We start from the raw sequence: 23,708 nt of genomic DNA on the forward strand, positions 1-23,708 counted from the left end.
GCCCCAGCACCCGGGTGACTCACGCCGTGCCCTTCTTCTCGAAGCCCTGCGGGGTGGTGCAGGTGGCCCTGGCCGCCAGCACAAGGAAGAAGATGCTGACCTGCAGAGGCAGCGGGGTGAGCAGGTGGCGGGGGGCACCCAGGGGTGGCCCCACCCCCCCCAGCCCCCATACGCACGGCCACGGCGCAGGCGATGGGCCCCGCCAGGCTCCAGACCAGGCTGTCGTGGATGGAGAGCCAGCAGAAGTCGGGGTTGCCGTAGCCCTCGGGGTCCAGCCCCACCGCCAGCCCTGCCGGCACAGGCAGCCTCAGGGGCGGGGCCACGGTGGGGCAGGGCGTGTCGGTGAGGCAGGGTGGGGCTATACGCTAGGGGGCGTGGTCATGCTAGGGGGCGTGGCTATTGCACTGGGGGAATGGCTCTATGGGCTGTGGCTATGACATGGGGCGTGGCTATGTGCTTGTGGTGTGGCTGTGATATGGGGTGTGGCTATGGCATGGGGCATGGTTATGTGCTCGGGGTGTGGCTGTGATATGGGGCGTGGCTATGGCATGCAGCGTGGCTATGTTCTTGGGGTGTGGTTGTGATATGGGGCATGGCTAAGTGCTTGGGGCATGGCTATGACACAGGGCGTGGCTAAGACAGGGCGTGGCTATGACATGGGGTGTGGCTACGTGCTTGGGGAGTGGCTGTGATATGGGGCGTGGCTATGTTCTTGGGGTGTGGTTGTGATATGGGGCATGGCTAAGTGCTTGGGGCATGGCTGTGACACAGGGCATGGCTAAAACAGGGCGTGGCTATGACATGGGGTGTGGCTACGTGCTTGGGGTGTGGCTGTGATATGGGGCGTGGCTATGTTCTTGGGGTGTGGTTGTGATATGGGGCATGGCTAAGTGCTTGGGGCATGGCTGTGACACAGGGCATGGCTAAAACAGGGCGTGGCTATGACATGGGGTGTGGCTATGTGCTTGGGGTGTGGCTGTGATATGGGGCGTGGCTATGTTCTTGGGGTGTGGTTGTGATATGGGGCATGGCTAAGTGCTTGGGGCATGGCTATGACACAAGCCGTGGCTAAGACAGGGCGTGGCTATGACATGGGGTGTGGCTACGTGCTTGGGGAGTGGCTGTGATATGGGGTGTAGCTGTGATACGGGGTGTGGTCATGCTGCTGGGGGTGTGACTACATATGGAAATGACACCCCAACTTCCCCAAGCTGATCGGGGGAGGTGGTTCAAGGGGCGGGACCAAACCCAGAAGGGGGCGTGGCCATGCGGCAGCCACCACCAGGGGAGGTGGGCATGCCAGGGGCGGGGCCCGGCGGGGTGGGCGGGGCCCTGTGCTCACCGGTGATGAAGGCGGGCAGCCCCCAGCCCAGGACGTGGTAGAAGCGCATGGGCCCGCGGTCAACGTGGCGGGGCTCGCTGCGGCGCCGGTAGAGGTGCAGCCCCTCCAGCAGCGCCCAGCCCACCGCGCTCATGTAGAGGAACTGCAGCAGGATGGCCACCACCGTGCACGCCAGCTGCACCCCGCACGTCAATGCCACGCCCACGGCCCCGCCCACCACACCCACAGCAGTCCCGCCCACACAAACTGTGGACATTGCCCCTGGAGCTCCACCCTCTGTGGCCACGGGCATCACACCCACGGGAGCCCCACCCATGCAAACCACAGGCACTGCCCCCTTGGAGCCCCGCCTCTTCTGCAGCCCCGCCCATGAAAGCCACACCCCTCACTGTAGCTCCCTCCTCCCCCAGTAGCCATGCCCTCACCCCATCCCACCTCCTTAAGGGCCCCCAACATCTTGGGGACCCCCACCTCAGGGACCCCCACCACCTCAGAGACCCCCACCCCCTTAGGGTCCCCCACCCCATGGACCACCACCCCCTTAGGGGCCCCCACCTCCTCAGGGACCCCCACCCCCTTAGGGTCCCCCACCCTCACCCTCTTAGAGATGCCTCACCCTTTTTGGGGGCCCCACCCGTTGAAAAGACCCCCCCCATGAGGCCCCACCCCTTTGAAAGCCCCACCCACAACCGGGCCCTGCCCCCCAAGACCCCCACCCACCACGATGCCTTGGCAGTGGGGCAGCCCCCCCCTTGGCCCCACCCGGCCACGCCCCACGCACCGGGAGGTCGGCCTGGTTGATGCCGAGCAGGAAGACGAGCTGGGCGAGCAGGAGCGCGGTGGCACCGTGGCGGCGGATGCTGTGGCGGTTGGAGCGCAGCCCCCGCAACCCCCCCAGCACCAGCACGGCCAGCAGCAGCCCCGCCAGCCCCACGCCCAGCGAGGCGTACGTCAGCGCCGCCAGCGGCAGGATCTCCCCGTTCTGCGGCACCGGGGCACCCGTTGGCATGTGCCGGGCATGTGCCCCCAGGGCCACGCCCCACGGAGACACACCCCCCCAGGGCATGCCCCACTGAGACACGCCCCACTGGGGCACACCCCACTAAGACACGCCCCTTGGGGACACACCCCACTGAGACATGCCCCCAGGGGGCACGCCCCCTGAGACACACCCCACTGAGACATGCCCCCCGGGGACACACCCCGCTGAGACACGCCTGCTGAGACACGCCCCACTGAGACATGCCCCCCGAGGACACACCCCGCTGAGACACGCCCCCGAGACACGCCCCACTGAGACATGCCCCCCGAGGACACACCCCACCACATGGCACCTGCCCAGCCCGATCCCCCCACACCAACCCCATCCCCTGTGTGCCCCATGTCCCCAGCCACCCCCATGCCCCAGGGTCCCCTGTCGTCCCCCTCCTGTCCGTCCGTGTCCCCGTGTCCCACCTCGCGGCGGGAGATGTCCATGAGGACGGCGAAGCTGGTCAGGTGGTGGCACTGGCAGCTGACGTGGCTCCGGTTGCGGAAGACGATCTCACAGCCCCGCGCTGACCAGCCGCCCGCGCCGCCCGCCCTGCGCCGGCACCTTCAGCCACCGCCGGGGACACCCACCCACCCGGGACACCCACCCACCCAGGGACACCGACCCAGGGACACCCATCCAGGGACATCCACCCACCTGGGACACCGACCCAGGGACACCCATCCAGGGACACCCACCCACCCGGGACACCAACCCAGGGACACCCATCCGGGGACATCCACCCACCTGGGACACCCACCTGGGACACCCACCCAGGGACACCCACCCAGGGACATTGCCCACCTGGGACACCCACCCACCCGGGACACCAACCCAGGGACACCCACCCACCTGGGGGCAACCACCCACCCAGGGACACCCACCCACCCAGGACACCCGCCCAGGGACACCCACCCACCTGGCGACACCCACCCACATAGGGACACCTGCCCACCCGGAGACACCCACCCACCCAGGGACCCCCACCAGCACTCTGTCCCTGACACCCACCTGTGACACCAGGGACAGGGCTGCCCCCCTAACGTCTTGCCCCCATGCCACCCACCCATACCAGGGATGCCACCCACAGCCCCATCCCCGTGTCACCCACCAGGGTCTGGGCTGCCCAGCATGACCCTGTCCCTATGTCACCCACCAAGAGCAGGGCTGCCTGGCGTGACCCTGTCCCCGTGTCACCTGCCAGGGTGGGCACAGCCATCCTCATGCCACCCACCCATGCCACCCAGGGACAAGGCAGCCTCATCCTGGCACCACCCACCCAGCGGTACCCACCTTGTGCCACCTGTCCCTCCCTGCCCGTCAGGGCTCCCGCCCCACTCTGTCCCCATGTCCCCTGTCCCCCGGGTGTCCCCATCCCGGCTCACAGCAGGGAGTGGTTCCAGAAGACGCAGATGGGCTTGGAGCGCTCCTGGGTCTCCAGCAGCCGGAATTGGAGGGTGATGGGCTTGGCCAGCGCCCGCGGGGCCTGTGCCCCCCCCGCGTGCACGCTGATGCTCACCACCGGCGTGTTGATGATGGGGCGCTTGGGCACCCTGGGGGGCGGTGGGGTCAGGGTCCCCACCCAGGCACGGGCACCCCGCCACCCTTGCCGGTGCCCTGCTGTCTCCTGGCACCCCGTGGGCGCCCTCCTCAGCCCCCCCATCTCCCAGCACCCCCTTGCTTGGGGATGCCCTGGGGACACCCCTGTCCCCATTGTCCCAGTGCCTCACAGATGCACTCCCTTGCCCCGGCTCCTTGTGCCGCCACCCTCGGACATCCCCTAGGCACCCCTCCTGTGCCCCCCCCCCAAATCCTGCCAGCCCACGGGCACCCTTCCCAGTTCCTCCCCAGGGAACCCTGGGCATCCTGGGGGGACCTCCTTGTCCCCCCATCTCCCAGCACCCCACGGATGCTCTCCCTGGTGCTGGCACCCCATGGGCACCTTCCCAGTGCCCCCTGCCCCCACCATGCCCCAGGCCCCCCGCTGTCCCCCCGTCCCCTGGGCACCAGAGGCTGCGCTTGTCGGTGTCGTACTGCTCGGGCAGGAGCCCAGCCAGGGTGCGGTAGATGATGACACTGGCGATGGCCTGGCCCTCACCCAGTGCCGGGTGGCGCTTGCGCCGGGTCACCAGGGTCACCTCCTCCTCCTCCTTTTCTTCCTCCTCCTCCTCCTCCTCCTCTGCAGCCTCTTCATCATCCTCCTCCTCCTCCTCCTGCCTGCCTGTGCCCTGTGCTGGCTGCCCGTGCCCAGCGGAGGGGTCTGGCGTGCGCACGCAGGAGGCTGGCATGATGCTCTGCCAGCACCAGGGTCCCCAACTCTGCCAGCCCCATGCCATGGTCCCCAGCTGTGCCAGTCCCACAGCCGTACCAGTGTTCCACAAAACCTGCCAGCCCCATCCTGGGGTCCCCAATCTTGCCAGCCCCATGTCATGGTCCCCCCAGCCTTGCCAGCCCCATTGCCACACTGGGGTCCCCAACCCTGCCAGCCCCATGCCAGGGTCCCTCCAGACCTGCCAGCCCCATTGCCACACTGGGGTCCCCAACCCTGCCAGCCCCATGCCAGGGTCCCTCCAGACCTGCCAGCCCCATTGCCACATTGGGGTCCCCAACCCTGCCAGCCCCATCCTGGGGTCCCCAACCTTGCCAGCTCCATGCCAGGGTCCCCTCAGACCTGCCAGTCCCACTGCTACACTGGGGTCCCCAACCCTGCCAGCCCGTGGATGTGCTGGGGTGCCCCCCCCATCCCCCCATTCACCCCCTGGACTCACGCCTGCCCTCGGGGGGCCGGAAGACGCTGTCAGGCAGGATGACGGTGGTCTCCAGGTCGGGGGGCTTCTCCCCCCGCAGCGCCTCGTAGCGTGGCAGCCGGGTGCCCGCAAAGCTGCCCTTGTCCAGCCGCACCACCGACACCACTGTGGCACCGTGTCACCCCAGGGCCCTGAGGCACCCAAGGACCCGGCACCCCACGTGCCCAGCACCCACGGAACCCACCACCCATGGACTCCACCACCCCATGTGCGTGGCACCCATGGCCCCTGGCCCCCACGGTGCAGGTCCCTGGGCACGTGTCCCCCGGGCACACGCATGGCAGCATCCCTCGTGCACACACACGCAAGTGCCCCTGATGCCAGGCACACGCAGCAGGGGAGCCGTGGTGTTCATGTCCATGTCACAACGCACATGTGTTTTCCCTGGGCACACGCAGACCTGTGTCCCCTGGCACACACATGCCCATGTCCCCAGCACATATGTCCTTGTGCACACACATGTCCTTGGGGCCACACGTGTCCCCAGGCATACCCATGCCCACGTCCCCAGCACCACGCCCGCCCCAGGCACGCGCGTGCCCCTGCCCCCGGGGGTCCCCACTGACCGATGTTGGGGGTGATGATGGTGAAGGGGCTGAGGTAGGTCTGGGGCATGTTCTGCGCCAGGGCGCTGGCATAGTCCTCGAAGTGCTTCAGCAGCCAGGCCGTGCCGCCCTCCGTCTGCTGGATCAGCTCCCAGTGCCGCTTGTTGCTGGCGTCCAGCAGGGCACTGCCCACCCGCAGCAGGTTCTGCCAGGATGGGATGGGGTGGGCCGTGCTGCCGCGTGCCCATCACCCCGGCATCTGGGCAGGGGTCTCCCCTCCCTCCCTCTGCTGCGCTTCCCTGCAAGGCTGGGGTACCCTGGCACTGACAGCTGGCGCTGGGTGGGCTGTAGACCCGCCAGGTTGAGGGGGTGCCCATCACCCTGGCATCTGGGCTTATGAAGGGGGGCACTGAGCCCACCCCACACGCAGCTCAGCGATCCCCTGGGGTGTGGGGCATGGAGGAGGTGCCCTGGCACTGCCAGCTGCTCCCAGGCACCCCCTGCCCCAGCACCCACCCCATTCCAAAAGGTGCCCATCACCCTGGCGTCAGGCCTCTGCCAGCCCACACTCCCCTGCAGCCTAAGGCACGGAGGAGGTGCCCTGGCACTGTTCAAAAGGCTGCCCATCACCCCGGCGTCTGGGCTCCTGTACCAACACCCCCTGTGCCCACGTGGGTGCCCATCACCCCGGCGTCTGGGCTCCTGTACCAACACCCCCCTGTGCCCACGTGGGTGCCCATCACCCCGGCGTCTGGGCTCCTGTACCAACACCCCCTGTGCCCACGTGGGTGCCCATCACCCCGGCGTCTGGGCTCCTGTACCAACACCCCCTGTGCCCACGTGGGTGCCCATCACCCCGGCGTCTGGGCTCCTGTACCAACACCCCCTGTGTCCACGTGGGTGCCCATCACCCCGGTGTCTGGGCTCCTGTACCAACACCCCCTGTGCCCACGTGGGTGCCCATCACCCCGGCGTCTGGGCTCCTGTACCAACACCCCCTGTGCCCACGTGGGTGCCCATCACCCCGGCGTCTGGGCTCCTGTACCAACACCCCCTGTGTCCATGTGGGTGCCCATCACCCCCGGCGTCTGGGCTCCTGTACCAACACCCCCTGTGTCCACGTGGGTGCCCATCACCCCGGTGTCTGGGCTCCTGTACCAACACCCCCTGTGCCCACGTGGGTGCCCATCACCCCGGCACCTGGGCTCCTGTACCAACACCCCCTGTGCCCACGTGGGTGCCCATCACCCCGGCGTCTGGGCTCCTGTACCAACACCCCCTGTGCCCACGTGGGTGCCCATCACCCCGGCATCTGGGCTCCTGTACCAACACCCCCTCCCCAGGTGGGTGCCCATCACTCCAGCATCTGAGCTCCTGCACCAACACAGCCCCTGACAGGTGGGTGGGTGCCCATCACCCTGGTGTTGGGGCCCCTGCCCCAGCACCCCCTCCCCACGCAGGTGCCCATCGCCCTGGTGCCTTGGTACCTGCACCAACACCCCCTGTCCCCAGGTGGGTGCCCATCACCCCACTGTCCGGGCCCCTGTCCCAGCACCCCCTCCCCACATGGCTGCCCATCACCCTGGTGTCTGGGCTCCACCACCAACACGGCCTCCCCACATGGGTGCCCATCACCCCAGCATCTGGGCTCCTGCAGCAACACCCCTGTCCCCACATGGGTGCCCATCACCCTGGTGTCCAGGCCCCACCCCAGCTCCCCATCCCCAGTCCCCACGTGGGTGCCCATCACCCCAGTGTCTAGTCCCCCACACCCAACACCCCCTCCCCAGATGGGTGACCATCACCCCGGCGTCTGGGCTCCTGCACCAATACCCCTGTCCTTATGTGGGTGCCCATCACCCCAGTGTCCGACCCCTGCCCCAGCACCCCATCCCCACTCCCCAGGTGGGTGCCCATCACCCTGGTGTCTGGTCCGCGGCGCCCAACACCCCCTCCCCAGATGGGTGACCATCACCCCGGTGTCTGGGTTCCTGCACCAATGCCCCTGTCCCCAGGTGGGTGCCCACCACCCTGGTGCCCGGCCCTGCCCGAGCCCCCCGGCGGTGCCCACCTCGGTGAAGTGGACGTCCTGGGTGGCGGCGAGGCGGAAGCCGCGCTGGGCGCTCTCGTGCTGCAGCAGGCGGCTGGCCAGCCGGTACGCCAGCCGCAGGTCGCTGCCAAAGTAGCTGCCCGTGCGCCGCGTGGCATCGTGCAGCTGCAGGGCCACGCGCCGCGACTGCGCCGGGTCCAGTGCCGACTCGTTCCGCGCCAGCCGCTCCGCCTGCCGGGGGGCACCGTCAGAAGGGACGCGGCGGTGGCACCCATGGGTGTCCCCATGCCGCCCCCCGGCACTCACCCAGCCCCGCAGGGCGGCGAAGGCCAGGGAGCTGCAGTTGAAGAGGTTGGGGGGCAGCCAGCCCTTGTGCTCGTCACAGTGCCGGACCGCTGTGCCTGTGGGACGGTGGCCCAGCAGTGACACCGTGGTGTCACCCCCCTGCCCTGGCCCGGCAGTGACGCTGCTAGGTCACCCCACCCTACCTCCATGCAGCAATGCCACCACGTCAACCCCTGGCCCATCCCAGCAATGCCACCACTATGTCACCCCCCTACCCCATCTCAGCAATGCCACCACTATGTCACCCCCCCCATCCCATCTCAGTAATGCCACCGCTATGTCACCCCCATACCCCATCTCAGCAATGCCACCGCTATGTCACCCCCCTACCCCATCTCAGCAATGCCACCGCTATGTCACCCCCATACCCCATCTCAGCAATGCCACCGCTATGTCACCCCCCTGCCCCATCTCAGCAATGCCACCGCTATGTCACCCCCCTATCCCATCTCAGCAATGCCACCGCTATGTCACCCCCCTATCCCATCTCAGCAATGCCACCGCTATGTCACCCCCCCCATCCCATCTCAGCAATGCCACCACTGTCACCCCCCCATCCCATCTCAGCAATGCCACCACTATGTCACCCCCCCCATCCCATCTCAGCAATGCCACCACTATGTCACCCCCCCCATCCCATCTCAGCAATGCCACCACTATGTCACCCCCCATCCCATCTCAGCAATGCCACCACTATGTCACCCCCCATCACATCTCAGCAATGCCACCGCTATGTCACCCCCCATCCCATCTCAGCAATGCCACCACTATGTCACCCCCGCCCCATCTCAGCAATGCCACCGCTATGTCACCCCCCTACCCCATCTCAGCAATGCCACCGCTATGTCACCCCCCATACCCCATCTCAGCAATGCCACCGCTATGTCACCCCCCATCCCATCTCAGCAATGCCACCGCTATGTCACCCCCCCCGCCCCATCTCAGCAATGCCACCGCTATGTCACCCCCCTATCCCACCTCAGTGGTGCCACCACCATGTCACCCCTCTGCCCTTTCCCAGCAGTGCCACTCCGTTGTCTCACCTCATCTCAGCAGCGACACCGCGGTGTCACCTCCCTGACCCCAACCCCGTGGTGACACTATTGCATCACCCCTGCGAGTTCTGTCCCAGCAGTGCCACCACAGTGTCATGTCCCCTCCATCTCAGCGCTGCCACCATAACATCACTCCCCTGACCCCATCCCCACAATGCCACCACGGTGCCACCCACCATCACGTCCCCACATCCCCCACCTACCGATGGACCCCTTGGGGCAGGGGGCAGCGGCGGGCAGTCCGAACCGGGTGCGGGGCCACCAAATGCTGGCCTCAATGGCACGGGGACAGCTGTCATAGTTGACTGCAGGGCAAAGCGGGGTGTCATGCCAGGGTGACACAGCATGATGGCAGGGGGAACAGCAGGGTGCTGGCAGGGGCACCCAGTTGCTGGCACCCAGGGTGACAGCAGGTGACACAAGGTGATGCAGGGTGACAATGGCATGAGTTGCCAGCACTCAGGGTGACAGCAAGTGACACAGGGTAACAGCAAGGTGATAGTGACACCTGGTTGCCAGCACCCAAGGTGACACAGGGTGACAGCAGGGTAACAGCAGGGTGATGGTGGCACCCAGTTGCTGGAACCCAGGGTGGCAGCAAGTGACACAGTATGACTGCAGGGTAACAGCAGGGTGACACTGGTTGCCCAGTTGCTGGCACTCAGGGTGACAGCAGGTGACACAGGGTAACAGCAGGGTGATGGTGGCACCCAGAGTGACACAGGGTGACGGTGCCACCTGGTTGCCAGCACCCAGGGTGATCCAGGGTGACAGTGCCACCGTCACCCACCTTCGCAGCCGCTGGCGGTGACCTCAGCGAAGGGGTTGTCGCAGCGGTCGCAGTGGCGGCCGATGACACCAGCCTTGCAGGGGCACTGCCCGCTGGTGGCATCGCAGAGGCGGGACAGGGACCCGGTGGGGTAGCAGTCGCAGAGCAGGCACGTGTCGCTGCCCGCAGGCCGGTAGTGGTTCTCCGGGGGGGGGGGTGGCACAGGGTGGGGGAGGGGGGTGGCACCATCCCCTGGGGCCACCAGGGGCACGGGGCGCAGGGACGGGGACAGGGACGCACCTTGCAGCGACACTCGCCCGTCGTCTTGTTGCAGTCGGGGTCGAAGCCCTTGGTGACATCGCAGCTGCAGGGGCCGCAGGTGGGGTGGCCCCACCACCCCCGCGGGCATGGCTGGGCCTCCCTGCCCGGGTGGCACGGCACGGCACGGTGTGGCACGGCACGGTGTGGCACGGCACGGCATGGCACGGCACGGCACGATGTGGCACGGCACGGCACGGTGTGGCACGGCACGGCACGGTGTGGCACGGCACGGTGTGGCACGGCACGGGACAGTGTGGCACGGCACAGCACGGTGTGGCACGGCATGGCACGGTGTGGCACGGCACGGCACGATGTGGCACGGCACGGGACAGTGTGGCACGGCATGGCACGGCATGGCACGGCACGGTGTGGCATGGCACCGCACGGCGCGGCACAGCCCCCGCGGCTGGTGCTGCCCGTCCCTCGCACAGCCACCCTGCTGCTGGCACGGCCAGCCTGGCTCTGGCACGAGCACCGTGCCCACCCCCACCCCTTGCACGCCCTACAGGGCTCTTGCACGCCCGCTGTGCCCCGCCGGCCCACCCTGCCCTTGCACAACCGCCGCCCCCCGCCGCACAGCTTGCACGACCACCAGGAGTCTTGCACGCCTGCTGGGACCCTTGCACGGGCACCGTGCCCTCCCTGTGCCCACCCTGTCCTTTGCACAGCCACTGTGCCCCCTCCGCTGTGCCCTCCGTGTGCCCACTCTGTCCCTTGCACGGCCACCGTCACCCTTGCACACCCGCTGTGCCCCTTGCACACCCACCGTGCCCTCCATGTGCCCCCCTGCCCATTCAACACCCACCATGTCCCCTCACACGCCCACCCCCACCCCGCAAGAGGGATGGGCACACACAAATGACAGGTGCCTGTCACACTCGCGTGTGCCCGTGCATCGCTGCCACTCACTTGTGCTCACAGTAGGGACCGAAGTGACCCTGGGGACACTCGCACGTGTAACCGTGTGCCGAGCCCGGCTTGCGGGCACAGGTGGCAGGGGACTGGCAGGGGTTGAGGGCACAAGCGCTGACACAGCTGTCACCAAAGTAGCCTGGGCACAAGGGTGGGCACGGTTGGGGACATTGTAGGGAGCAGGTGTCACCAGGGAGGACAGTGGTGTCACGGGGGGGTGGCTGTGCCCTGGGGACAGTGACAGGGGGTGGCACTGCCCAGAGAGGGAGGTGGTACCCAAATGATAGGGGGATGGCAGCACCCAGGGAGGGTGGCAGTGCCTTGAGGACAGTGACAAGGGTGGCGGTGCCCAGGGAGCGCAGCAATGCCCTGGGATGTGTGACAAGGGGGTGGCAGTGCCCTGGGACATTGGCAGTGCCCAGGTGACAGTGACAGGTGGCTGGCAGTGCCTTGGGGACAGCGACAACGGGCTTGACAGCGCCCAGGGAGCACTGGTGGGGAGATGTGGTGCCTGGGGAGGGGGGGTCACACCACACGGAGGGCAGCAGTGCTGGGGGTGACAGCACCCGGGGGGGTGGCACTGCGGGGGTGTCCCCGGGCGCTCACCAGGGTGGCAGCGGCAGGAGAAGCTGTCCCAGTCGTCGCTGCAGTAGCTGTGGGGGGGGCAGGGCCCCGAGTCGCAGGGGTCGGGCAGGGCGCAGCCCCCCTCCACGTTCACTCGCGCCGCCTGTGCCACACTCAGTGCCACCGCGCTGGCCGCCGTCTCGCCCACGCGCACGCCCTGCATCGCCGCCGCATTGTCACCGTGCCTCAGTTTCCCTCACTGGAACCCAGGACTCCCCCGTGCCACCCCATACCCCCCCGCAGCAGTTACGCCTGTGTCCCTGTCCCCATGCCCAGAGCCCGGGGTCACGTCCTGGGTGTGACAGCAGGGTAGCAGCAGGGTGACACTGGTTACCCAGTTGCTGGCACTCAGGGTGACAGCAGGTGACACAGGGTGACAGCAGGGCGATGGTAGCACCTAGTTGCTGGCACCCAGGGTGACACCGGGTGACGGTGCCACCTGGTTGCCACAACCCAGGGTGCCACAGGGTGACAGTGCCACCGTCACCCACCTTCGCAGCCGCTGGCCGTCACCTTGGCGAAGGGGTTGCATTGGCTGCGTGTCCCATGTCCCCATGCCCTGTGCCCATGCACCCCCTGTCCCCACTCGATGTCCCCATGCCCTGTGCCCATGCCGTGGCACAGTTAACCATCCCCCACAGCCACGTGCCCGTGTCCCCATGGTCCTGCACCCAGACGTCCTGTGTCCCCATGCCTTATGCCCGCACCCCTGTCTCTGTCCACTGTCCCCACTCAATGTCCCTGTGCCCATGTCCCCATGTCCTTAACCACGCTCCCATGCCCGCATCCCTGTGCCCATGCCCCCCACGCCCTGTGCCACATCCCCAAGCCCACACCCCCCAGCCCTTTGCCCACACCCCCCTTGTCCTGTGCCCACCCTGCACCCACAGCCCCCTGCCCCCCCACCTGGACCCCCTGCCCGCCCGTACCTGCAGGCACCCACGGAAGCCCTGCTCCACGGTGCCACCGTCCCCCGCCAGCCCCCCCACGCTCAGCGTCCGCAGCCGCAGCCCCTGCAGCTCCCCAGCCACGTCGGCCACCGCCTGTGGGCACGGGGGGGGGGGGGGGGGGGCACAGAGACACCCGTGGGTGCCATGGTGGCACCCACGGGGAGGCACAGAGACACCCGTGGGTGCCATGGTGGCACCCATGGGGTTAGCAGGGTGGGCTGCCCGCCCTCTGCCTCAGTTTCCCCCTGCCCCGCAGCGTCCCAACCTGGTGGCGGCCGTAGTCGAGGGCGAGCAGGAGGAGGGTGGCGGGGGGGGGGGCGGCCGGGGGCCCCCCGCAGCTCCAGCTGGAGGTGGTGCCAGTCGCCGTCGTTGACCTTGGCGTGGGGCAGGCGCAGCCAGGCCAGGCGGGAGCCCCCCTGCCAGACGCCCGCCTCCGCCTGCCCTTCGCTCAGCTGCCAAAGGGACATCAGTGCCCCTGTGCCCCGGGGGGGGGCTGCTGCCCCAGGGCGACCCTCCACCAGGGCACCCCCCCCCCCCCCCCACGGGCAGCCCGCTTCAAGGGTAATCTGTCCCCCAGCACTCTCCTCCAGGGTGACACTCCCCAAAGGGCAATACACCCCCTAAGGTGGCACCCCCCTGGCACTGCCACCCCCCCCAGGGCAATACCCCTCCCAAAGGAAACAGCCCCCGGCAATAACTCCCCATCAAGGACAATAACCCCCCCGCATTGCCCCCAGGGTGATACCCCCGGTGCCAGCCCCCCATGTGATACACCCATGCCAGCCCCCCTGGGTGATACCTCCTATGCCAGCCCCCCTGGGTGATACCCCCATGCCAGCCCCCCTGGGTGATACCCCCATGCCATCCCCCCATGCCAGCCCCCCGTGCCAGCCCCCCTGGGTGACATCTCCTATGCAAGCCCCCCGTGCCAGCCCCCCAAGTGATACCCCCATGCCAGCCCCCCATGCCAGCCCCCCAAGTGATACCCCCATGCCAGCTCCCCGTGCCAGCCCCCCATGCCAGCCCCCCGTGTGATACCCCCATGCCATCCCCCCGTGCCAGTCTCCCCGTGTGATACCCCCATGCCATCCCCCTGTGCCAGCCCCCCTGGGTGATACCTCCTATGCCAGCCCCCCATGCCAGCCCCCCAAGTGATACCCACATGCCAGCCCCCCGTGCCATCCCCCCGTGCCAGCCCCCCGGGTGAAACCCCCATGCCAGCCCCCCGTGCCAGCCCCCCGTGCCAGCCCCCCAAGTAATACCCCCGTGCCAGCCCCCCGGGCGATACCCCCCATGCCAGCCCCCCATGCCAGCCCCCCGGGTGATACCCCCATGCCAGCCCCCCGTGCCAGCCCCCCGGGTGATACCCCCCCCACCAGCCCCGCACACCTGCAGGGTGAGGGTGGCGCGGGGGCCGGCGCTGGCGCGCAGCAGCAGCCCCCGGGGGTGGCGGGTGCGGAACATCAGCGCCAGGTGCCAGGGCACGGTGACGGGCAGTGCCAGCCCGCTCCAGGACATGCGGCTGCTGCCCAGGAACCGCTGCGGGCTCGCCATCTCTGCGGGGGCATGGGGCGTGGGCCGGCTGCCCACCCCCCCCCGCGGACCCCCCGCGCCCCCCCAGTGCCCACCGGTACCTTCCTGGCAGGTCTTGCCCCCGAAGCCCAGCGGGCAGCGGCAGCTGAAGCTGTCCCACTCGTGCACGCAGGTGCCACCGTTGTGGCACGTGCTGGCGTCACACAGCGTCTTCTTGGCAGGACAACCTGGGGGGGGGGGGCAGGGGGGGGCATGGGGCTCACATCCCGCCCCCCCCCCCCCCCCCCCCATCATCCAGGACCCCACGGCCTCTTACCTGGAGGGGCACCGAGACCCCCCTGGCACTGGGTGCCAAGCCCCCCAGACCATTCCCCAGCCCCACGGTGCTGGCACAGTGCCAGCCCCAGCCCCCCAGCCAGCCCTGGCACCCCACCGGCCCCATATGGCCCAGCCCCCTGCCCCAGAGGGTGCAGAGACCCCCAGGCACTGCCCCAGCCCCACGTGCCCTTGACCACCCTCCAGCCTTGGCACCCTCTGCCCCCATGTCCCCATGCCCAGGGGATGCAGCCCCCCGCCCGGACCCCCACCCAGCCCTGGCCCCCCCCAGACCCCAACCTGCCAGCCCCATGGGGCAGAGACCCCCAAGCACTGCCCAGCCCCGTGCCCCTTGGGTCCCCTTCCCACCCCACAGCCCCAGCACCCCTGACCCACCCAGGGGGCAGAGCCCCATCCAGCCCCACATCCCTGACACCACCCTCACCCCCCGCCATTCCCCCAGCCCTGCGCCCCCCTGCCCCCCGTGCCCCCCACCAGGCAGGGTGCCGTTGTTGGCGATGAAGGCGGCCAGGTCGATGGGGCGCTGGTCGATGTGGAGGTGCCGCATGCACCCCACGAACTGCCGGCTGCGGATGGGGAAGCTCTCGGGCAGGGTGGGCACGCCGCCCAGCAGCAGCGGCCCCGTCAGGTCCAGCGACCTGCAGCACCCACCATCACCCATGGGCATCCCGAGGGACCCCCAAGGGACCCCTAACTCTCTCCCCACCATGGGGACCCCAAGGGAGCCCCCACTCACCTCCTCACCCACAAGGGACCCCCAAGGAACACCCCCACCCGTGGGGACCCCAAGGGACCCTCCACCCACCTCCTCACCCATGGTGACCACAAGGGATCCCCAAGGGACACCCCCACCCGTGGGAACCCCAAGAGATCCTCCACTCACCTCCTCACACATGGGGACCCCAAGGGACCCTCCACCCACCTCCTCATCCATGGCAACCACAAGGGATCCACAAGGGACATCCCACCCATGGGGACCCCAAGGGACCCCCTGCACCCATGGGGACCCCAAGCAAGCCCCCACCCACCTCCTCACCCATGGTGACCACAACGGATCCCCAAGGGACGCCCCCACCCGTGGGGACCCCAAGGGACCCTCCACCCACCTCCTCACCCGTGGTGACCACAAGGGATCCCCAAGGGACACCCCCACCCGTGGGGACCCCAAGGGACCCTCCACCCACCTCCTCACCCGTGGTGACCACAAGGGATCCCCAAGGGACACCCCCACCCGTGGGGACGCCAAGGGACCCTCCACCCACCTCCTCACCCGTGGTGACCACAAGGGATCCCCAAGGGACGCCCCCCACCCGTGGGGACCCCAAGGGACCCTCCACCCACCTCCTCACCCGTGGTGACCACAAGGGAACCCCAAGGGACGCCCCCACCCGTGGGGACCCCAAGGGACCCTCCACCCACCTCCTCACCCGTGGTGACCACAAGGGATCCCCAAGGGACACCCCCACCCGTGGGGACCCCAAGGGACCCTCCACCCACCTCCTCACCCGTGGTGACCACATGGGATCCCCAAGGGACGCCCCCACCCGTGGGGACCCCAAGGGACTCTCCACCCACCTCCTCACCCGTGGTGACCACAAGGGATCCCCAAGGGACGCCCCCACCCGTGGGGACCCCAAGGGACCCTCCACCCACCTCCTCACCCGTGGTGACCACAAGGGATCCCCAAGGGACGCCCCCACCCGTGGGGACCCCAAGGGACCCTCCACCCACCTCCTCACCCATGGTGACCACAAGGGATCCCCAAGGGACACCCCCACCCGTGGGGACCCCAAGGGACCCTCCACCCACCTCCTCACCCGTGGTGACCACAAGGGATCCCCAAGGGACGCCCCCACCCGTGGGGACCCCAAGGGACCCTCCACCCACCTCCTCACCCGTGGTGACCACAAGGGATCCCCAAGGGACGCCCCCACCCGTGGGGACCCCAAGGGACCCTCCACCCACCTCCTCACCCGTGGTGACCACAAGGGATCCCCAAGGGACGCCCCCACCCGTGGGGACCCCAAGGGACCCTCCACCCACCTCCTCACCCGTGGTGACCACAAGGGATCCCCAAGGGACACCCCCACCCGTGGGGACCCCAAGGGACCCTCCACCCACCTCCTCACCCATGGTGACCACAAGGGATCCCCAAGGGACGCCCCCACCCGTGGGGACCCCAAGGGACCCTCCACCCACCTCCTCACCCGTGGTGACCACAAGGGATCCCCAAGGGACGCCCCCACCCGTGGGGACCCCAAGGGACCCTCCACCCACCTCCTCACCCGTGGTGACCACAAGGGATCCCCAAGGGACGCCCCCACCCGTGGGGACCCCAAGGGACCCTCCACCCACCTCCTCACCCGTGGTGACCACAAGGGATCCCCAAGGGACGCCCCCACCCGTGGGGACCCCAAGGGACCCTCCACCCACCTCCTCACCCGTGGTGACCACAAGGGATCCCCAAGGGACGCCCCCACCCGTGGGGACCCCAAGGGACCCTCCACCCACCTCCTCACCCGTGGTGACCACAAGGGATCCCCAAGGGACGCCCCCACCCGTGGGGACCCCAAGGGACCCTCCACCCACCTCCTCACCCATGGTGACCACAATGGGTCCCCAAGGGACAGCCCACCCATGGGGACCCCAAGGAAGCCCAAGGGACTCTACCACCCATGAGAACCCCAAGGGAGCCCTCACCCACGTCCTCACCCATGGGGATCCCCAAGGGACCCCTGCACCCATGGGGAGCCCAAGAGACCCCAAGGGACTTCTCCACCCACGGGGAACCCAAGGGACTTCCTACACCCATGGGGACCCCAGGGGACCCCAAGGGACCCCCCCACCTTACTTCTTGCTGCCTGACTGGGTGCCCTGGGCAGCGCAGGAGTAGTTGCCCAGGATGGGGCCGAATCGGAGGGCCATGCCAGTGTCACAGTCGTCCACTGTCACCACGGCCACCTTCTGCTCTGAAGGGCCTTGGGGCAGCCCCGACCGCCCCAGCACCGGCTGGGGGCAATGCCTGAGCTCTGGGACCTGTGTCCCCCCTGTGGCCTTCGTCCCACTCCTCACCCTCCTTCCTCCCCCCAGCCCTGCTGTCTTCCATCCCCCCAAACCCCCACCTTCCAACCCTCCATCCCCCAAACCCCTATCCCACTCCCCCCATCCCCCCCATCCCCTCTTCCTCTGTCCCCAGCAAACCACCCCCTCACTCCCCTCCCCCCCCCCCATTCCCCCCCCCATGCCCCCCCAGTGCCCCCACCTTGTTGTAGTAGTGGAGCTGGACCCGGTGCCACTGCCCATCACTGACACCGCCTGGCACGAAGGGTGACACCGTGGTGGTGGTCTCACCTGCAGGCACCAGTGGTCGGGCTGCAGGCACAGCCCGGGGAGGGGGCACGGAGGGGGGAACAGGAGGGATGGGGGTGCCAGGGCTGCAGTGCCACAGGGGGAGTGCCAGGGATGGGATGCAGGAGATGCAGTGCCAGGCAGTGCCCAGGATGCAGCGCCAGGGACGTGGCGTATGGGATGCAGTGACAGGGAGTGCCAGGGACGTGACACGTGGGACGCAGTGCCCAGGATGTGATGCCCAGGATGCATGGCTGGGGCACAGTGCCAGGCAGCGCCCAGGATGCAGTGCCAGGGGTATGACACACGGGATGCAGTGCCAGGGATGGGATGCCTGGGATGCAGTGCCAGGCAGCGCCCAGGATGCAGTGCCAGGGGTATGACACACGGGATGCAGTGCCAGGGATGGGATGCCTGGGATGCTGTGCCAGGCAGTGCCCAGGATGCAGTGCCAGGGGTATGACACACGGGATGCAGTGCCAGGGATGGGATGCTGTGCCAGGCAGTGCCCACGATGCAATGCCAGGGATGTATTACCCAGGATGTGTGCCGGGGATGCAGTGCCAGGGATGCTATCCCCAGGATGCAGTGCCAGGCAGTGCCCAGGATGCAGTGCCAGGGGTATGACACACGGGATGCAGTGCCAGGGATGGGATGCCTGGGATGCTGTGCCAGGCAGTGCCCATGATGCAGTGCCAGGGATGTATTACCCAGGATGTGTGCCGGGGATGCAGTGCCAGGGATGCTACCCCCAGGATGCAGTGCCAGGCAGTGCCCAGGATGCAGCGCCAGGGGTATGACACATGGGGTGCAGCACCAGGGATGCGTTTCCCAGGATGCGTGCCTGGGATGCAGTGCCAGGGACATGATGCGTGGGATGCAGTGCCTGGGATGTGACGCATGGGATGCAGTGCCAGGCACTGCCCGGGAGCACAGCACGGGATGCAGTGCCCGGGATGCGATGCCCGGGATGCGGTGCCCGGGAGGGAATGCCGGGGATGCCGTGCCGGGGCGCAGCAGGCGCGGTGCCCGTACCTGCCGAGAAGGTGAGCTGGACCTGCTCGCCCACGATCTCCAGGGCCACGAAGTCGTGCTTTTCGTTGAAGCGCCCATTGTAGAGCAGGAGCCCGTCACGCTCCTTGGTGGCAAACCTGGTGTGGGGACAAGTGCCAGGCTCTGCCATCACCCCCCAGCCCCCTACCATGCCCCCCAAACATGCCCCATCACCCCACGGCTCCCGTACCCCCATCACCTTGCACCCGCCGGGACACACTGGCACCCATCACACCCTGCCCTCACAGGGTGCCCCCCAACCCACTGCCCATGGGACACCCACTGCCCCCCACCCTATCGCCCCACATGCTGCTAACCACACACCCATCACCCTGTACCCCAGCACCCCACACCCCAGCACCCCATCTCATGCCAGCAGGGCACCCAGCACCCCACACCGCATTGCCCATGGGACGCTCATCACCCCACACCCCGGTGATGCCAGGGGGGCACCCATCATCCCATACCGCACTGCCCATGGGACACCCACCACCCCACCATGTGATGCTGGTGGGGAACCCATCACCCCACACCCCGGTGATGCCAGGGGGGCACCCATCATCCCATACCGCACTGCCCATGGGACACCCACCACCCCACAACCCATCATTCCATGTGATGCTGGTGGGGAACCCATCACTCCACACCCCAGTGATGCCAGTGGGGAGCCCAGCACCCTGCACCGCACTGCCCATGGGACACCCACCACCCCACCATGTGATGCTGGTGGGGCACCCAGCACCCCCAACCCATTCGATGCCCCCCTGGGCTCACGTCAGGGCGAGGGTGAAGTGGAAGCGCTGGCGGAGGCCGCGGAAGGTGAGGAAGGAGCGTGGGGGGAAGCTGCGGGTGCTCATGGTGCAGAAGGGCTTCTCGTAGTGCCCGGGGGGGCACTGGCAGCGGAACCCCCCCACCAGCAAGTTGAGGCAGGTACCCCCGTTGCGGCAGACCCCCGGGGTGCAGCGGCCCCCCCGGGCACTCAGCTCGCAGCGTTCCCCTGCACAAGGCCCAGCTGGCACCTGGTACCGCACAAGGGTGCCAGCCACCCCCGGGACCCCCAAACTGAAGGGCTGGGGGGTGGGGATCCCCGTTCCCCCCCCCCCCCAGCATCTCCAGAGCAGCTTTATCCCCAGCTCCATCACCATGACAACTGCCTCCCATCGCCATGGCAACTGAGACATACTCCCCCTCCCCGCATCCCCTCCCCCACCCAGCTGGCACACCCCCCCCCCAGGTGTCCCATGGGGCCTGGGGGGACCCAGGGATCCCCAGGGCAGGTGGGGGCTGTCCCCAGTGCCACCAGTCTCCCAGTGCATGTCCCCCACCAGGCCAGCCATGGTGGGGAGCAGATGGCCGGGCCACTGTGGTGGGGACAGGGTGTCCCAGCACCACAGGGGGTCCCCAGGGGTCCCCAAGGCTCTGCCCCCACCAGTGCCCCCCCCAGCCTCCTGTGGGGACCTCACTGGGGTGGAAGGACAGGGAGGAGGGGACTAGACATGGAGGGGGATGGCAGGATGGTGGGTGGGTGAGGGAGAGAGGGCAGAGGGAGTGGAGCTGGGTGGAGAGAGAGAGGGAGGGAGGTGGGGAGATGGAAGAAAGGAGGAAGATAAAGGTGCTGGAGACAAAGGGGAGGAAGGAGGGAGCAGGGATGGAGGGAGGAAGGAAGGGGGGATGGAGAAGGGACGAAGGAGGGATGGAGAAGGGATGAAGGAGGGATGGAGAAGGGATGGAGGGAGGAAGGAAGGGGGGATGGAGAAGGGACGAAGGAGGGATGGAGAAGGGATGAAGGAGGGATGGAGGAGGGATGAAGGAGGGATGGAGGAGGGACGGTCAGCGGGGGATGGCTAACAGAGGGACAGCTGAGCAAGGAGCGGATGATGGAGGGCCAAACAGGAGCTGGAGGAAGGGCTGACCACAATGGATGGTGCAGGGCCAGCAGAAGGGCTGGATGAGGAAGTCTGATGAGGAATGGGATGAAGGCTGATGGGGATGGATGATGGAGGGACACTAGAAGGGACAGTTGATGGCACCCCAAAGGGATGACGGGGATAGATGATGAAGAGCTGAGGAAGGGGTGATGATGGAGGGTGAAGGGGTGTTGGGGGAAGGGTGATGGAGGGATGGAGAGCTGAAGGGAAGGAGGAAGAAGGGATGATGGACAGCTGAGGAAGAGGCAGAAGGAGCTGGTTGGAGGGATGATGAGGATGGACACCAAGAGGAATGGATGGATAGATGGATGGAGGGCTGAAGAGAAGCTGGATGAAGGGCTGATGGAGCGCAGCCAAGAAGGGGCAGATGAAGGGGAGCCGGCTGAAGGGTTGGTGGGGATGGACACCAAGAAGACAGGATGGGTGGATGGATGGATGGATGGATGGATGGATGGATGGATGGATGGATGGATGGATGGATGGATGGATGGAAGGATGGAAGGAAGGATAGATGGAAGGATGGATGGATGGATGGAAGGATGGATGGAAGGATGGATGGGTGGATGGATGGGTGGATGGATGGATGGAAGGATGGATGGATGGATGGATGGATGGGTGGATGGATGGGTGGATGGGTGGATGGGTGGATGGATGGATGGATGGATGGGTGGATGGATGGATGGATGGATGGATGGAAGGATGGATGGAAGGATGGATGGATGGATGGATGGGTGGATGGATGGGTGGATGGATGGATGGATGGGTGGACGGATGGGTGGACGGATGGATGGATGGGTGGGTGGATGGGTGGATGGATGGGTGGGTGGGTGGATGGATGGGTGGGTGGGTGGATGGGTGGATGGGTGGATGGGTGGGTGGGTGGATGGATGGGTGGGTGGATGGGTGGATGGATGGGTGGGTGGATGGGTGGATGGATGGATGAATGGAGGGCTGACGGAGAGCCGGCTGAAGGGCTGACGGGGAAGGACACCAAGAGGACAGGCTCACTGCTGGAGGGCTGAAGGGTACTGGGACAAGGTGACACCAGGGACGGCGGAGGGAGGGAGGTGCCGGGCTCTAACCGGTGAAATCCTCGTGGCACTCGCAGGTGTAGCCGCCCTCGCGGCTCCGGCACCGCCCGTTGCTGCCGCAGGGGCTGGAGTAACAGAGGTCGATCTCCGTCTCGCAGTAGTCGCCGGTGAAGCCCGGCGGGCAGCGGCAGCGCAAGCCGGTGACGGGATGGATGGGGCGGAAGAGGATGGTGTCGGAAGCCAGGAAGGGCGCCGAGCTGTCGAACTGCAGGACGGAGACGCAGCGCATGTAGTTCTCGCAGGGCTCGCGCAGGCAGATGTTGTCGTCGAAGGGCAGGACCCGCTGGGCCGAGATGGCGGCCAGCAGCGAGCGGTTGAGGTAGAGCCGCTCCTGCAGCTCCTCCGAGGAGAAGAAGCGGGTGCCGTGCCCCGCGGCGGGCAGCAGCACCGAGAGGCTGACGTTGAGGATCCGGGCTGTCCCCACGTCCGTGTCCGTCTGGATGTTGAAGAGGACGACGCGGTGGCGGGGGGTGGCCAGGACGGCAGCCACCCCCTCCAGGAAGCGGCTGAGCAGGGGGGACAGGAACCGCTCCTGGGACATGTCAGCCAAACGCAGGGTGATGCTGTTGCTCAGCATCTCATCCGTGATCACCGTCACCCGCAGCGTGCACTGCGCCGTCGCGCTGTGGACCCCATCTGTGGGCAGGGGAGGCGACAAGAGGGGGTCAGGGACAGCACCAGCCACCGCAGGATGGGGACAGTGGTGATGGGGCACCCATCGTGCTTGGCCACCACGGGATGGGGACGGTGGTGGGTATGGGGCACTCATCATGTGGCCACCGCAGGATGGGGACAGTGGTGATGGGGCACCCATCGTGCTTGGCCACCACAGGATGGGGATGGTGGTGGGTATGGGGCACTCATCGTGTGGCCACCGCAGGATGGGGACAGTGGTGATGGGGCACCCACCACGTGGCCACCATGGGATGGGGACAGTGGTGGTGATGGAGTACCCACCGCGTGGCCACCATGGGATGGGGACAGTGGTGGTGATGGGGTACCCACCGCGTGGCCACCATGGGATGGGGACAGTGGTGGTGATGGAGTACCCACCGCGTGGCCACCATGGGATGGGGACAGTGGTGGTGATGGGGTACCCACCACGTGGCCACCACGTGATGGGGACAGTGGTGGTGATGGGGCACCCACTGTGCCTGGCCACAGCAGGATGGAGACAGTGGGATGGGGATGGTCTGGCTATGGGGCAAAGCCACCATGAGATGGGGATGGCAGGATGGGGATGATGCTGGTTATGGGGCACCTGGGATGGGGACTCAGCCATCATGGAATGGGTCTGGCACTGGCTACGGGGCACCTGTCCCACTGGGCCACCATGGGATGGGGACAGCGCTGGCTATGGGGTGGCACCGGCTATGGGGTGCACATCCCACTCAGCCAGCACAGGATGAAGACAGTGGGATGGGGACCCAGCAGTGCTGTGGGGTGGGGTGGGGGAGCAAAGGCTCAGCCGGCACTGAGGCACCACCTTCCTCCTCCTCCTCCTCCTCCTCCTCCTCCTCCTCCTGGCCAGGATGAGGGGCAGTGGGACACGGGACAGATGGGGAGCGGGCAGCAGGTGGACAGATGGACGGAGGGAGCGCGGGGATGGCCAGGGGCGGGCAGAGAAGGGGGTGATGCCGGGGGGGTGGCGGGTGTCCGGGGCTGCCCG

At 67.6% G+C, this 23,708-nt stretch overlaps 1 protein-coding gene across 1 annotated transcript in view; it reads right to left on the bottom strand.

Moving 5' to 3' along the window:
- Nucleotides 1–23,708, bottom strand: part of CELSR2 (cadherin EGF LAG seven-pass G-type receptor 2) — a 34,638-nt gene that overhangs the window by 6,213 nt on the left and 4,717 nt on the right. Inside the window, 27 exon segments of the mRNA XM_040616683.1 lie at nucleotides 24–100; nucleotides 177–289; nucleotides 1,343–1,517; nucleotides 2,124–2,324; nucleotides 2,798–2,924; nucleotides 3,758–3,925; nucleotides 4,380–4,632; nucleotides 5,141–5,284; nucleotides 5,746–5,929; nucleotides 7,796–8,005; nucleotides 8,081–8,175; nucleotides 9,378–9,479; nucleotides 9,965–10,145; nucleotides 10,244–10,364; nucleotides 11,174–11,315; nucleotides 11,783–11,957; nucleotides 12,730–12,843; nucleotides 13,016–13,066; nucleotides 13,068–13,202; nucleotides 14,140–14,306; nucleotides 14,385–14,510; nucleotides 15,094–15,257; nucleotides 17,471–17,628; nucleotides 17,882–17,970; nucleotides 19,003–19,118; nucleotides 19,795–20,017; nucleotides 22,031–22,675. Coding sequence (XP_040472617.1) covers nucleotides 24–100; nucleotides 177–289; nucleotides 1,343–1,517; nucleotides 2,124–2,324; nucleotides 2,798–2,924; nucleotides 3,758–3,925; nucleotides 4,380–4,632; nucleotides 5,141–5,284; nucleotides 5,746–5,929; nucleotides 7,796–8,005; nucleotides 8,081–8,175; nucleotides 9,378–9,479; nucleotides 9,965–10,145; nucleotides 10,244–10,364; nucleotides 11,174–11,315; nucleotides 11,783–11,957; nucleotides 12,730–12,843; nucleotides 13,016–13,066; nucleotides 13,068–13,202; nucleotides 14,140–14,306; nucleotides 14,385–14,510; nucleotides 15,094–15,257; nucleotides 17,471–17,628; nucleotides 17,882–17,970; nucleotides 19,003–19,118; nucleotides 19,795–20,017; nucleotides 22,031–22,675 — 4,456 coding nt within the window.

This window comes from Falco naumanni, chromosome 17 (genome assembly GCF_017639655.2).
Source record: "Falco naumanni isolate bFalNau1 chromosome 17, bFalNau1.pat, whole genome shotgun sequence".
NCBI classification, from domain to species: domain Eukaryota; kingdom Metazoa; phylum Chordata; class Aves; order Falconiformes; family Falconidae; genus Falco; species Falco naumanni.